General features: G+C 37.6%; 1 protein-coding gene across 4 annotated transcripts in view; it reads right to left on the reverse strand.

Moving 5' to 3' along the window:
* Nucleotides 1-2,781: 2,781 nt before the first annotated feature.
* The window catches only part of NEIL3 (nei like DNA glycosylase 3), a 78,210-nt gene continuing 64,801 nt past the window's right edge, over nucleotides 2,782-16,190 (reverse strand). For 3 of the 4 annotated variants that reach the window (XM_070460112.1, XM_070460110.1, XM_070460109.1), the window contains exons 7-10: nucleotides 11,927-12,096; nucleotides 10,055-10,472; nucleotides 4,440-4,614; nucleotides 2,782-3,070 (exon numbers count right to left, since the gene is read on the reverse strand). In XM_070460112.1, coding sequence (XP_070316213.1) covers nucleotides 2,888-3,070; nucleotides 4,440-4,614; nucleotides 10,055-10,472; nucleotides 11,927-12,096 — 946 coding nt within the window. In that variant the 3' untranslated portion in view covers nucleotides 2,782-2,887. Of the gene's footprint in view, nucleotides 3,071-4,439; nucleotides 4,615-8,041; nucleotides 8,161-10,054; nucleotides 10,473-11,926; nucleotides 12,097-16,190 lie in introns of those variants that run through there. The other variant, XM_070460111.1, reaches the window with a different exon arrangement.

Raw genomic sequence — 16,190 nt, forward strand, 5'->3', positions numbered from 1 at the left:
AAGTATTGGAATAATATGACAAAGATTTTAGAGCAGACGCCATAAATGTGCTTCTGAAATCAATTATAAATTATCTTGAAACCAATGGGAAAAAAAGGAAAAATCTCCATAAAGAAACAGAAATCATAAAAAGAGAAACAGGTAGAAATTACAGGAATGAATAAAATATATAACTGAAATAAAAAATTTAGCTGGATGTTCTCAACAATAGAGTGAAGATCAAAAACAATAATCAGTGAACTTGGAGACAGATGAATAGGATTTACCCAGTTTGAATGAGAGTGGGAGAAATAAACAGAGCCCAGGAGTCTGCAGGATAATAATAATGATCTAATATTTGCATCATCAGAATCTCAGAAAGAAGAGTGTGAACTAAAAAAGTACTCAGAGAAACAGTGGTTGAAAATTTCCGAAGTCTGATAATAGATATCACACACACACAAATATCAGTCAGTTCAGTTCAGTCACTCAGTAATGTCCAACTCTTTGCGACCCCATGAATCTCGGCATGCCAGGCCTCCCTGTCCATCATAAACTCCTGGAGTTCACTCAAACTCATGCCCATCAAGTCAGTGATGCCATCCAGCCATCTCATCCTCTGTTGTCCCCTTATTCTCCTGCCCCTAATCCCTCCAAGCATCAGGTCTTTTCCAATGAGTCAACTCTTCACATGAGGTAGCCAAAGTATTGGAGTTTCAGCTTCAGCATCAGTCCTTCCAATGAACACCCAGGACTTAACTCCTTCAGGATGGACTAGTTGGATCTCCTTGCAGTCCAAGGGACTCTCAAGAGTCTTCTCCAACACAAACATACACTTTTCATAATTAGTGTTAATATGAAACTATTTCACACAAAATGTAGAAAACTTGCAACTAAATAGCTCCTTTGATCTTTCTCTTTAGGCTATAGCTGTCATGTCTACAAACATTATAAATCTTACAAGATTATATTTTTGCTTTACAAAATCCCTTGTAATATAATGAAAGTAAGAGACAAAGTAATACATCTTGGTCATCTTGGAGGTCTTGGGTGCTAAGTCTTTTCTCTGAATCTGGGTCCCATTATTCTGGATCTTCTTATGCTATATAATTCCTGATGGAATAGTGAATGTGTATAAGATGTGGCGGACTCTGGATTTGGTATATTCCTCTGGAGAGTGTTGACTCTTGTCTAAGGCAATTGATTTCATTGGATTCAAATTGCAAATTCTCGTGGGTGGTAGATAAAATCTTTGTTCAGTTGGTGTATCTTTAGTTGCCCTATACAAATGTTTTTCAGGGGTCATTCAAGGTCATGGGCAGTTTAAACACAGAACTTAGGGCTCCTCATCTCAAAATGCCTTCTGAGATTTCCCCTTCTCAGGAGTTGTGGTTGCCCAGACCGCCTGCTGGCTCTTCAAGACAGAAAGATAGTGGGTTGAAACTGACTTTGTCCTACTCTCAGGATAAACACTGTAAAAAATGGGAAGTTACCTCCTGCTGGTCTCTTCCTCCAAATTTCACAGTCCTCTAGAAGTTGTCTCCTTTTGTTCACACTCCAGAATGGTTTTTTCCAGAATCTAGAGCTGGGTTCAGGTGGAGCTTACCCCTCAATGGAAGCAGAAACCTCCTTGAGATTTTGATGGGAAATTTCTTTAAAACTCACAATTAAGTTTGGAAGAATGACACTTTTAAAACATCCATCCTTTTCAATCAAGGTGCTGCTTGGCCTAGAAACATTTCTTTGAAGTGTCAGTAAAATTTTCTTCATTTAAATCTTGCACATTTCTTAGAAAATAATCTCTAAATTTATTGTTTCATTTGCCTATATTTCCTCATAATTAATTTGCTGATTTTTGGGACTAGAATTTATGGAATCCTGGTTTGCAATAGGCCTTTCCCCTTGTTGTTGTATAATCAACATGTAGCTACTTTCTGAATGCACACCTGTGTGCTTCACATCAGTCACTAACACCATCAGTGGCCTGGTGGAGCTCTATAATTACCCTGTTGAGTGATTAAGATCACTGATCTTAGGTTGGTTCTGTGTCTCTTCATTGTAAAGTTTCAAGCACATGGTGATGAAATATGCTCTTTCCTTGTTGGTAATTTTGTATGTTGTTAACCTCTAGAGTGCTGCAGGGGCTATTTGGTTTTAGAAGGGGAGTGAGGTTCCAGCCATCTTCCATGCTATCCTTTAAAATAGACTGAACCAGCTCTGAATGGAATTTTCCATAAACATGCAGAAATGCATTGAGATTAATATTTTCTTTTCTTTTGAGAAATAATCACACCTAGACTAAGTTTTTTAAAAAGAGGGGAGTTAAAATAAAACTAGAAATTAAAAAATAATAGCACATTAAGCTTTTGAAATGAACTTAAGCAATTAATTACCAGATATTAAATCAAGAGCAGAAAAGTTTAAATCAACTTCTTTTAAGATATACAGATGACTTCTTCTTTTTTTAAATGTTACTTTTATATTCTGAATCCCCATAGCTTTTCATGAAAATGCGTTTGAAGTTATACATGTGTTCAGCATGTCTCTGGCATCTTGAGGAACTTGATATTTGTTGAATAGAATTTTAAAAAAAGAAAATATTTTCTATAAAGATCATCCCATTTCTTACATTTCACTTAGGAAAACAAGAAGTTCCTTTAATCATATATCATGAATAGTGGTGATACATGAGAAATTATTCATCACAGACAGAATACTGCATTATCTTATTGAACTGCACACTCCTCTCCTCAAAGAAAAAAAAAAAAATCACTGCCTCCTTAAAGTTAAAACAGACCAAGAGCATATTAAAAATACTTTATTGTCATAGCTAAATAGGTTAAATATACATTATAAATGGAATGTACACAGCCGCTGAATGGAAAGATGGCACACTTATTACAGAAACTTAGCATCCTGGAATAATGTTTATTCCTGGCCCATTTTGGGCCCACTGGAAAAAATTGCACTGTTTTTCCTTCCCAAGAGGGCACACAAAAAAATTCTTTCCATTATTTGGTCCAATTTTCAACACTGTTCTCATGATGGTGCGTTTGCCATGGTTGCAGAATGGGAAGGACAAATCCGCCCACTGGAGAGAAACAGATTGTAAAGTTTAGATGGAGGTAGACAGATGAGATGTATTTGATTAGTACCTTGTTGTTTCCACTCCTTTTCCTATTAATCTGACATTGTAAGATACATGTAAGTCATTAGTTATTGCCCTTAAAAAACCTTATATCCTATAAGTAGCTTCTCCAACAAATTTGCCTGAACCACACGAGAAGTTGTCATAATTATAAGTGTCCTTCTTCCAAAGGCTTAATTATAGGATACTTACAAGAATAAAGTTCCTTCACTTTATTGAAAATCTCACTGTAAAGCAAATCAGCAATGTTCCTGCTATAGATCTGTTTCAGTTAAAGCTATTAAGATCAAAGATTTGTTATGACTTTAATACTGAACTTTCTTACTCTCTTAGGAAAAGAATCCAATACAGAATTACCCAGACTAATTACTACCAGATTGCACTGTATTATTCTTATCCTTATTAATTTTGGCCTCAAGAGAGTTACCAAGAAGGCTGTGATATTAATATTGCTAATAATATTTTCTCCAATAATCCTATACGAGCTTCTTGGGGAGATGTGTAAGTTGAGTAGGATGGAGTCACATCTTGGGAAGGGGCGAGGCTCTGAAATCAAAATCATAGCTTCCCTGGGGAATTCCTTAGGGATTCCTAAGGAATCCCTGAAGACAGATTATTTCTCTCTCAGTAAGCCCAACCAGAAAACTTCTGCTCCAGCACTGAAACAGATTTGTATTTTCTTTTTCCAGCTTTTCATCAGATAAAGCAGTTGGGGAGAATATGTATCTTTAAGCCTTAGGATGGCAGTCAGCAGAGTGAGGCTCACAATGAGGAAGGAAGCAAGACTGACCTAAAGGACCCAGGTTCCTGTCTTCTGTCTCATAGTCATTGGGAGGGACAAACAGACTGAAAGGCTGGGGAATCACTTACATCTAAACTGTTACTGTGTCATCACTTTATTTGGCTAAGCCTGTGTAGTAGGATTCGCCAAGCTTATTGTAAATCCAGGGCATGTAAATTAGTTTCCCAGGTACCTCTACTCAATGCATAAACCAAAGGTCTGGATGTCACTCTGAAGTCAGGAAGAGCAAATATCTATCTTGGATTATCAGTCCCTGGTAAGTGACTTTATTACTTTTCTCTGTAAACCAAGGGACACTTCTACCTGTACTGGTGGTTACAAATATACTCTAATAATGGAACAGCTGTCATTTGATTAATTTTTCTTTTGGAGATGAACACCTTTGAATTTTAACACCACCAGTATAGCTTTTTTAAAGATAAAACAAGAAAAGGACAGATATTTGCTACATTTTAGTGGCCCTAAGTTTTCAATGACATAAACATTAAGTTTGATGAATCATACACGTACTTCAAAAAATCCACACTGTGCTTCTCTCGGTAGAGGACAAGCATAGAAGTGCCTGCCCTTGTTTTCTCCACCCTTCCTCACCACTCGGAGAGCGCAGGGGCGGCCGTGTTTACTGCAGCGGGGACTGCCGGCATTTAACGAGCAAGGACCATCTGTCAAATTGTTTTGAAGTTCACTGTAATGACAAGTTACAAAATAACTGCAGCACGACAGTGCTAAAAGGGATCATTCACACCACCTCACCTCCACATTAGAATCCTGCCTGTACAGAGAAATGGTGCCAAAAAGGGACCGTGGTCAACTTCACGTAATTACACACACTCCTACATCATTCTAATTCTTGGTTTTCCCAGGTAATTCTAATTTACTTATGAGGGTACCTATTTATGTAAATTTAATTTAAATTAAACATATAATTTAAATTTCTCAAGAATAAAAACAGCTGACTTGCACATCCAATCTTCTTAGTTTTCATTTGTGACATTTGGTTCTTTTCTTACCCAACATGACTGGGTGGCCACTTTTATTTCCCCTAAAATATTCTCAAGTCTTAACAGCCCCCTGACCCCCAAACGAACAAGTCACAATCTTCTCTAATTATTTTCTCATGGGTAGCAGACTGTCATCAATGGCTCTGACAAGGCCAAAGAGATCACTTTTTCTACTGCCCACTCTAAAGATAATTTTCTATGCTTTGCTTTGATCAAGGCTACATAATAGTTGCAATCATATTTCAGCAGGCTGCCACCAGAGCAGAAACATGTATTCTGTAAAGCTAGCAAGGAAGCTTTATTCTTCCCCATGATTAGATCAAGAGCGGCTGGAGGTTATCCCTGCATACAGTGTATAAAGGTCAGAAGCTGGCCTTCCACTGTATGTGGAATTTTCTCTTCAAAAATTAACTTCATGATTTAATTTTTTATACTTTGCATATTTTTAATAATGCCTTTATAATGGTCTTTTTAATAAACCAATTGAAGAGAAAAAGAGCCCTTATTAAAACCAGAAGCCCTTCCCCTAATAGCCCAATTTTTAATTTTTAAATGATAAAGTTCTTTCTTTCTTTTGTTAATTTCTGAAGAACAAAATACCATTCTCAAGTGATTTTTTAAAAAAATACTTATAAATCCTAAACTATAAGCTTCACATACTCGTTCCTATAGTTTCTAAAGGCATCATATCTAATCAAAATGTTCAGAGTGATAAAAAAAATGTTCAGAGTATGAGATATTTTTTCCAGTTTCAATTGAGATATAATTGACATACAAGGGATCTTTTATTTGTGATGAAGTTGGTCTACACTTGTTTATAAAAGACATTTAACTATACTGCTTTAAATGGACTCAAACATCCTGAGGGTAGTTTCTGAAGCTGTTTGTGCAGCAGCATCTATAAGATGAAAGCAGCTGTGGGCATTGTGAAGAAACTGTTATTATTAAATATTCCTCCAGCAGGTATTTTGTTGGTAGCACTTTCAGTGTGGGGGATGGTGGCTTATAATTTAGAATCACAGGGAACACTAACCAGAAATAAAGAAGGTGAAGGGCAAAAGACTTCTCTTTTCCATCTCCTTTGGTTTCATCAGTGCCTCCCAAAGAGTAAATATTAAAATGTTAACTCCAAGAGAAGCTAAATATTTGGATAATTGTAGAGAAGTTGAGTGATTTCAAAATCAAAGCAAGAGGGTAATAAACAATGCTTACAAAAAATTTAGAGGAGAAATAAAGTTAAAAATCTTAAGAGAAGGAAATAAATGGATGCTTTCTTTAAAAAAGTACACACATGCAAACATAATTTTATTATTTGGAATGCTGGGGTTAACAATCAAACATTTTTGAACCCACTTGCTTCAACCTAGAAATCTCCAGCTTCATAAATCCAGGGAGAGGTTTAGATTCCCTTATTAGTAAAGCTTTTTTGGAAGACAGGATCAAGATAGGAAGGAAAGACTCCAGTGTCTCCTGTAAGTTCCTCATTTCTGTCTTCCATTCCCTTTCTTCCTTAGTACAAAGATAAATTAAAAAACTCCATAAGCTATCTTATTCCGGCCCTCCGAGTGCGGCCCATTGACCAGAAGCGTCAGGATTACTGGGCAGCTCCTCAGAATCATCTGCCTCTACTCCAGATCTCTGGCAGACTCAGAACCCCAGAGACTGAATATACATTCCCGCAGTATGTGTCAGAGTACCGAGTTACTGCAACCAAGACCACACAGGCTCCAAAGACGCACAGCCAATCTTCATTTCATGATAACAAATACTACCCAGAATAATTAAATGTTCTGATTAACTGAGGACATTTTGGTTCCTCTTTGTTTCCATCATTACTTTAAAAACTTTCAATAATGTAGCAAAGCATTTTCTTGGGTAAAAAGCATACGGAATAGTTTAACTTATTTTGATAACTAGGATTGTTATCTTAAATATTAATATTGGATTACAAATGGTCAGTGGAGGAGGGCATGGCAACCCTCTCCATTATTCTTACCTTGAGAATGCCCAAGGACAGAGGAAACTGGAGAGCTTGTGGTCACAAAGAGTCGGACACAACTCTAAGACTAAACACGGCATAAATGGCCAATATAACAGATTGGGGTCGGTGAATTTTTTCAAAAGGGACATACTTTTAGGCTCATGGGTTTTTTGGTTTCTGTTGAAAAATACTCAAGTCTGCTGTTTTATCATGAAAAGTAGCCAGAGAGAATATGTAAACCAACTGGAAACGGGATTGTCTCCATAAAACTTTACTTATTAAAACTGGGGGTGGGCTGACTTTAGCCCTGCTCGCTATAGTTTACTGAGGTAAAAGTCATTAGAATCAACAGTAATATTTATGATGCACAACAGGTTCTCAATAAATACTTAATAATAAACACTGAACGTGTTCAATAAGCATTGTTCAAATAATATTAAACAGAGATCAGACAAAAGCTATTATCAAAAAGGAGGACATTACCAAGCACAGGTTTTTAATTTTAAAGTGGGTATTTTTTTCAATGACCAATTTATCATGGTTTAACTTATACAGACCAGGTGATTATAAAAAAAATTATCTGATATTTTTAAATTAATCAGTCTCACTGAATGTATATTTTATAGTTTAGTAGTATTTCAAGGATCACAACAAACAGAGGTTAAATGACTCATCCTGGATGGTCCCAGCTGGCTCTGACATTCTTGGGGACTGAAAACCCCAAAAGGTGACCCAGAGGCATGTACAAGGTGTCAGTGCTTCACTGGTGATTAGAGGTAGAATTTGGCAACCCTGATGGCAGCAGACTGATTTTATTTCATTTCTCTCATCTACATGAGCCTTTGTATCAGCTCAGGGAAAACTTCAACCTAAAATACATGTATGATTTCTTTGAAGTGGTATCACTGTGTTTTGCTCTGTATTTACAATAATTGGATCAAAGACTTAAAACTGTCTAACAGTCATTCTTAACTGCTTAAAAATTGGTTCAACTATCTAATTTATAATCCAGTAGCTGGATTCAATTCAAGTCTGTCTAAAGACCAATCTGAAAATATGCCCTGTCAACATAGCATGTATCATGTGGTGATGAGATCAGTAATTAAGAGAACAAAAAGCAAATTAATTACCATATAATAATTAAAGAAAAAATGAACTGGCTATCACTTCTCTGAGTGGACCACCTGCTTTAATCCTATTATGTTGTGAGCTTCTGCTCAGCATCTTGTCCACAAGATGAACACTGTAGCTGTCAGACAAGGAGAAAAATGAAATAAATGACAGTAATTTGCAATTTATTCCTTGTAAAGTAGCTGGGTGCAGAAGGGCTGCTGGGTGAATGTATTTCATCACTTGACATTTATTCTGATAGTTGATCTTGATTGATTTTAGAGTTGCATTCCTGGGGTTCTTATATTCAACACATTCGCATGCAGCAGTGTTTCTAAGTAATGCTGTGTGCTGTGATTAATCATATGACCCTATTACTAATGGCTTATGAGGAAATCATTTAAATTTAAGGTTACATTAATGTTTTTTTAAATCCCTAATTCATTAGTTAAATTGTCTGAGATTTTCTACAAAGCACTAAGGAAATAAAAATATGCCAAGATACTTCATCTGAGTGCAAAAAAAGCCACAATGTTTTTAAACAATCACACCTGCTTCTTTCCACTTATGGGACACAATAGAAAAGGCTGTTCAAAAATGATTTTCTTTCAGGAAAGCCTCCCAACTCGGACCCTCTTAACTAGCTCCTTCATGAACTTTCATCATGAAACGCTATTAGCGTTAAGTGAAGAGATGGTGTACTAATGCAGTAGTTAAAAGTTTCCCCTTCATGGCTTAACTCAAATGTCTCTATTTTATAAGTATTACAGACAAAAGTCAAGCAAGTTATAAGTGAATAGGAAGAACAGCAACAAAGAATTAGCCAAGAATAAATTATCAAGATGAACTGATGGTAAATTTAGAACCAGTATGGGGAAGATTAAAGTATCTATTGGCCCAAAATCATCTCAGAATTGTTATGAAATAAGTTACAAGGATTCCCCGAGGGTTGCTCCAGGTGTGTGCACTGGTGGTCCTTCGCCTCATGACCCAGAGGAAGAATCTTTCCATCAGCAAAGACACAGCTAATCAGAGGAGAGGGTGGAAACCAGAATCCCTCCTGAGATTATTTCAGAGCCCACCCACAGCAGCTCTTCCCCTGCTAATCTCCCATTGGTAAGAAGACCCACCTTCACTTCATTTAAAATACTCTCCCTTTCATGTAAAGATGCTGGATACACAATGTCTGCTTTCTTAAGGAAAAGAAAATTGTGGAGAGAAGTCTCTCCCTGATGGAGATATGACAGTCAGGAGCCCCAGACAATATATTAAATAAGGCTGGAGAAGAACAGGAGGAGCAGCTGCCAATAATTATTAAGGACAAGGATGACACTGTTTACTAAAGTATCTATCTCTGGTGACAGCAGCTTGTGTCTTCTCCCGAATGTATAGCTAGTAGTCTCTTAAAAACATATGTGGTGTGGTAGTATTCATTAATTGGAATTACAACCTTTTAATTTCATGTCCAAAAGTAGTACACATGCTCTTCAAGGCTTTTTGGTTGAAATAATGACCACCACTCTCCCTGGCTGTTTGAAATACAGCCACTTTCTTTAGCAGAAATGTCACTAAAAATGTCTCAGATCCCTCTCCTTCAGAACAGAGGACATTTACTAAATGAACAGTTTCCCTTTTAGAAGAACTATCTTTCACTGGAAGAAAAGTTAAAAAAAATAAAACATTGCTAACAGTAGAGACTGATAACCAGTATGACTAGGGGGGGATTTAATTATTTGTACTTATACTCTCCAATATTTCCAAAGATTCTGTATTAAGCATGTATATAGTTAAGTCAGAAAAACCAAAACCAAACTTTCTATGGATGGAGGAAATTCTGTTTTTCATTCTCTTCCCTTCTGTAGTATTATAAGCTAGAGGAAGAAAGGGATGCAAATTATTGAATACTGTAAAAGTCTTTCTGGGTTTGATTTACATTTCCAAGATCAATTAGGCTTCCTTAGCAATGGATGATTCTTCTTCATCCTTAAAACTTAATGCAAATACCTTAAAGACCAAGGTGAGAGGTATCATACCTGTTAGAAAATCCAGGGTTGCAACTTTTAAGATCTGGTGATGAGTAGTGGGTTGTTTTTAATTTTTTATGTGCTGGACTAAATAATTTATACTGAGAGCAGACTACAGGTGATATATTTACTTTGTTAGATGATTGACTTCCACAGTTTGTTCTCTCCTTGGAGGTGTTCAGTGTATCACTACCACACATGTTAGGAGGAGGGCTTGGAAACTCTCCATCTGGTATATGATTTTGGCTTTCTTCTCTTTCCAAAGCACTGGACTTATTGCTGAAATCCGTCAAAACAAGAGTTGCAGTTCCAAATGCAGTTTTCCTGTTGATCTTCACTTTTGCCTTCGGTTTTCCAAAGCTATTACAAGGGTATTTCACTAAGTTGTTAAAGACAAAAGGATTTCCTTCATTCCTGAGTACTGAATCTGGAAGAAGAGACAAGTAGTTCTATAGAATTCCTTTAAATACACTGACTATTTGAAACATCTTTTCATCTGATTAAAACATTCAGTTCATTTATTACAGTGACTTAATGTATAGAACTAATAATACAAAGTTAGCCTGAACAATCCAGAAAGCCACCTTCTGATTAGGAAATAGAGTTACATGAAGTGCAAAATTTCAACAACTTCCAGGGACTCAGAGGTGGGTTTAATAAAGATTTGTATTTATTATGCTTTATATTGTGTTTTAGCATTTAAAGGTTATTGAGCTATCGATTTTGCAACTAGCAAACCAAATATTAATGCAGTATAATTAAGAGGGGTCATCCCACAAAGCTTTAGGTCAGCAGTTAGAGTCTATATCTAGATCATCAGGAATGTGTCTGTGAATGATGAGACCAACTGAAAGGCTTATTACAAAAAAGTAAAGATGAATTACAAAGATTTACATTTATTAAATATGTTTCAAGAAAGCATCTTAGAATTTTAGAATCTGTACTGTGATTTATTCTAAATTGCTCTTGAGATATATGCCTTTCATATTCAGAAAAAATAACAAGAAAATAATTAAGATGTGTAAAGGCATTTCAGAATGTCAAAATAAATGTGGAAATCTAAGACTGTGATTTTCTAAAGGCTCTCTGTTGAATGATACTGAAGAAGGCAAGGCCAGAAATAGGAGACACAGTTCCTTCTGCTCCCAGTGAAGCTGTGCAAGGGGTGATGCCTGCCTCTCTGGCCCAGAGAACAAAACACAGTATGACGGCTCACACAATGTGGGGTCCAGAAGTCAAGAATGAACTTTCTCCTCTCTAATTGAAGAAAGAAAGAACATTTTGAGAACACAATAGAAGCCGCATCAATGAGATGGTTCTTAATCACAGGTTTTCTCTGAGGTTTTACATTCTCTGAACGCATGAAATTGTGAGCTCTAAAGAGTTATTTTGAAGGATTTGAATGAAATCAGTACAATTGTCTGGGTAAAGATTTTAATAACAAGGGGTAGGAGGGATAAAGAAAGAGGAAAAAATTCAGCATTTTTCTATTCCACCTGCAAAGATATTCTTACAGAAATCCTCCCTTTCAATTTATGAAACACTTGGACTGAATAACAAACTCAAAAGTTGCTGAAATCTGCATAAAACAAAGCTTTATTGAATAATTCATTAGAAACAGTAGAGAACAGATGTGATCATCTCAGTTTTGTGAGATACAAAGGCACATACCATGTGTTCCCTCCCTGTTTAAAAAAAAAAAGTGCTCAACAGAATATTAGCATGGTTTACATGCAAAGGCTGGCAATTCTTTTAAATCTTTCAGAAAGAAGGCATTTTAGTTAGTTGTGAAATATCAAAATGGAACAAGATATATACTTGCCTTTGTATAATTTATCCTCTTTGAAATAGCAGGAACTCAGAATCAAAATTTAGTCTTACCTGCAGGCCTTGAAGTCAGGCAAGCATCACATGTCTTAGAAGACGGCTTATTTATTAGAGTACAGACCTCGCATGTCCATTGCTCTTCAAATTTCTGGGCCACACAGTCCATAAGATGACCCTCTCTGCTACAAGACCAACTGACTGCAGTGTTTCTAACTGGCAGCATGCTAGAAGAGAATTTTTTCTAAAGTTAATCATTAACACTTTTATTACGGTCTTGTTCTTATACATTCTGAGTACCGCAGAAACAATTACAGAACCACAATTACAATACCCAAATGTTACACGTTTACTATTGCTTAGAAGTTCTATGTCTCAGAATGTTTTCACTTGGGTTCTGAAGATTGCTATTAAAGACAGAACTAACAAAAGACTTACAATCAAAGAACTGTGTATGTGTACTTTTAAACCAACTAAAAGCAGTTGACCTAACCACTAGGGAGCATTTCTGTAAGGGAGCATTAAAGTAAGTGGGACTCTTCCCGAAGCAAAACCATCTTTAGTCAAACAAATTACGGAGGAAAAAAGTTATGTAGAAATCAAGGCAATGACCGTTAAGATAAGAAAAGCTTCACATATACTTTGTGCGCCTCTGGAATTTCTCAACAGTGTCTACTCAGCACTGTGGCAATTAGTTGATCTACAATCTATTATGATGAGAAAGATATCTATACTTAACGTTATGTCCCTTCAGGTAAAACTCTCTCATGTTGATATCTAACAGATTAGTAAGCAAACAGTAAAACCAACCCCAATTTTTGGCCACAGACGTAAACTATGATTCTCTACCCCAAATTCCTAGTTGACTCTGTATTGTTCAAGAAAGTGCCTTTCTAAGCTCTGATGTAGTCCTGCTCTGGGTCTGCAGAGCACATCACATGGCTTAGCAACCAAGGCAGGGTCATGGATTCCTTTCATGATTCCAAACATTAATATTGAAAAAAACTCTTCCGGTAAAGGCTTTGTACCTTACATTTCAGAACATGACTTCTTTGACTCTCAAAGGTAGCCTTGTCTTCTGTAATATTTTGCTCCCTACATATAATTATAACAGGTTTTAAATTCAGACTTGTTTGGTAAAATCATAAATAGCATAAGAAAATCTGAAAGTAAGACACATCTCATTATGGTTCTTTTATCTTTATTTACCTTGACTTTTAATGCTATTCAATATTTCTCACCCCTGTAAATCAACTATACTTTAATAAATTTTTAAAAATATCTCTTATTCCTATGCAATATCAGACCTTCTAAAGAATTTACTTGACCTAATCCCTGCCCTCTACTGACTTACTATGAGAGACAGCAGCATTATGTATTTATTCATAATTAAGTAAAGCACAATTTAAATAGCCTTCAGGTTTTTAATGTGCTCCAACTTTTCACCCTTTTCATTTTCTATCCTACAAATTTACTGTAAGTGAATATTTATTGTTACATACAGAAGCTTTGGAAACATTTTCTCTTAACTGCTCCATGTCTTAATAATCTAGTAATAAATTCTTTTCAGTTTCCAGTTAGACAGTTAACCAGAATTTCAACCCTAACATGTCTGCAGTAGGCTGAATAATGACCTCCAAAAGATTATCAGAGTGATCTCTTAATCCAAACACAAGTGTCCTTAAGAGAGAGTGAGGCAGAGGGAGATTTGATACATGCAGAAGGGAAAGGCAGAGACTGGGATCATGTAGCCACAAGCGTAGGACACCAGAATCACCAGAAGCTGGAAAAGGCAAGGAGTGGATTCCGTGCTAGAGCCGCTGGGTTAGGGGTGCACAGCCCTGCCCACACTGTGACTCTGGCCCAGTGAGAATAATGAACTGCTGGCACCCAGAACCATGAGGGAATAAACTGCTGCTGCTTTGAGCCGTCCAGCTGCTGGTAAGCTGTTACAGCAGCCACAGGAAGCCTGTGCAGGTAAAAGCCGGGACCCCTGCCCCCAGTCTGCACTCCCGCCGGTTTGGCACATCTCGGCAAAGGGCATCACCATGCACTCAGCTGATGAGGCCAGAAACCTGGGAGCTGTCTGTAACACTTTTCCCTCACACCCATTCTGTCAACACATCCTGCAGGCCCTGCTGCAGAGGCAAATCTGCCAGACACTCAGGAAGCTTCCGCGGCTTGCTGTGTGGTCCTCTGTGGAGGGGGTTGGTGAGCGTGGGGGACAGAAGCTGTCATTCCAGCTGCAGGAGGTGGAGGGCACTGTCCGCGACGTCAGGCCTGGGGTTCTCTCTGGGCAAGACCCACGTGCTGCCAGCACCACCTCACACCTGCTCAGTGCCCAGGGACCTATGTGCCCTGGTGATGTCAGGGAGCAGGTGGACTGTCTCACATGTCCAATTCAAGAGATGCCGCTCCGTTCCTTGCTTAGGGGATACCATGACTGGGGCCCCAAGTCCCTTCAAACACGCACCATCCACCAGTGACCTAGGAACAGCCTGGCAGAGGGACAGCTGAGGGAGACCTCAGGGCTGGTGGTCCTCAGAGAAAGGACTGAGCAGAAGCATATGTGGGAACTTATCAGTCACAGAGTCACTATTCTATTCCTCTGTGCTATCCCAGCACCTAACATACTGCAGGCCCTCATAAAGTCAACATCAAAAAAAAAAAAAAAAGTGAGGAAAAAATTATAAAGACTCCAGTAAAGTCAAAGAATAATGCAGTTTCCCTTCATGAAAACAATACTCACACACATAGATTTTGCTAGTAAGAATGTAAAGAAGAGCCAACAATACAAAATACAAGTATGCAAAGAATGGTGTGACCAATAGACTGGAAAATCTGGGTAGGACTTCAGGAAGGACTGAAGTAAATTTTTAGTGACTGAAGGAACATAAGAATTTAGATCATTATGATTGAAATTTTTAATATTTCATTTGAATTTGAAATGACTTTAAAACGAAAAAAGTTTAGTCAATATAAAAAAGTGCTCAAATGCTCATCCAGACAATGACTAGAATATACTTACTTGCAGAAATCTCTAAGAGTGGGGCAAATATTACTGGTTTTCAAGTGCTTTATTATATACACACTTATTCTGCAATAAGTCTTCAGCTGGGTGCCAACATATGAAAGAGACCCAGGTTAGGAGGGAGAGGCGGAGGGCCCAGGACGCATCCGGTGCATCCCACTCTACAGCTCACAGGTGACTCCCACGGCTCTTTCAGGGAACCCTTGAGGCTTTGAATCCTAGTTTCAAAAGACCTTTGCTTACTTGACAAACTGGAAGAATGTGAATTTTTAAAAACTTCAAAAGCTATCAACTCATAGAAAACAAATACATACAGAATATTAATCACTTATTCAGTAGATGAATATATATTGAATGTCTTCTGCCAGAAATGCTGTATGTTTTTGATCAAATAAAAGTAATACTAAATATAAGGAACCCCTAAATTTATGTAATATAACATTATCTAACCATATTTCAGATCTCTGATAGTAAAATGCAGTGAGGAACCTGAAAAAAGGGGGATATGGCGTGGTTTAGAGAAAAGTAATTGTTAACAAAAGGTGATGAAGAAAATGAAACATAGGAACAAGGAAGAAAAAACAAAAGACAGCTGCAGACATACTGATAGAGACATAAGGGGATCTGGACCACATCACCTCCGTCCTGGGGCCCTGAGCTCCCCAGACAAGATGGTGCCTCCGCCCTCCCAGACCTCCTCACAGATGTGTACTTCCCTGCTTGCCCTGCGGTCTCCAACCACCGCATCCTGTTCCCTCTCTGCCTCTTTCCCTCCTACTGTGTAGTTAGGTATACTCTCCAAAGCTCAGACCTTGCTTCTTTTCTCTATACTTTTCCAGTGAATCAATCCTGTGTTAATACTTCCATCAACAACACAGGTGTAACCATCAAGCCTTCATCACCCACCATACATGGATCTGATCCACATATCCAAAACTTGATTTATCTCTTCCATTCCACCCATCTTTCCCAGTCCTGTAAAGTGAAAATTTCTGTTTTGGGGCTTGAAACTTTTTGCATTACCCTACATATCAAATCTGTCATAATTCTTGCCGGCTCTAGGTGACTATTTCTTCCTCCATTTCCAGTGTCTTGACCTCAGGCCTAGTAACCATCTCTTGTCCATTATACTACACAAGCTTCCTGTGTGTTTCTTCATTTTCTATCCTAACATTGCTATAACCAATTAAAAAGTCTTTATCTACTGATTTAGCTTAGACATGAACCATTCCTAGTGCTACTGATTCTGACCCGTTAACCCCACCCTAACTGTAAAACTAGCTTTTCCTA

This window comes from Odocoileus virginianus, chromosome 32 (genome assembly GCF_023699985.2).
Source record: "Odocoileus virginianus isolate 20LAN1187 ecotype Illinois chromosome 32, Ovbor_1.2, whole genome shotgun sequence".
Classification (NCBI taxonomy): domain Eukaryota; kingdom Metazoa; phylum Chordata; class Mammalia; order Artiodactyla; family Cervidae; genus Odocoileus; species Odocoileus virginianus.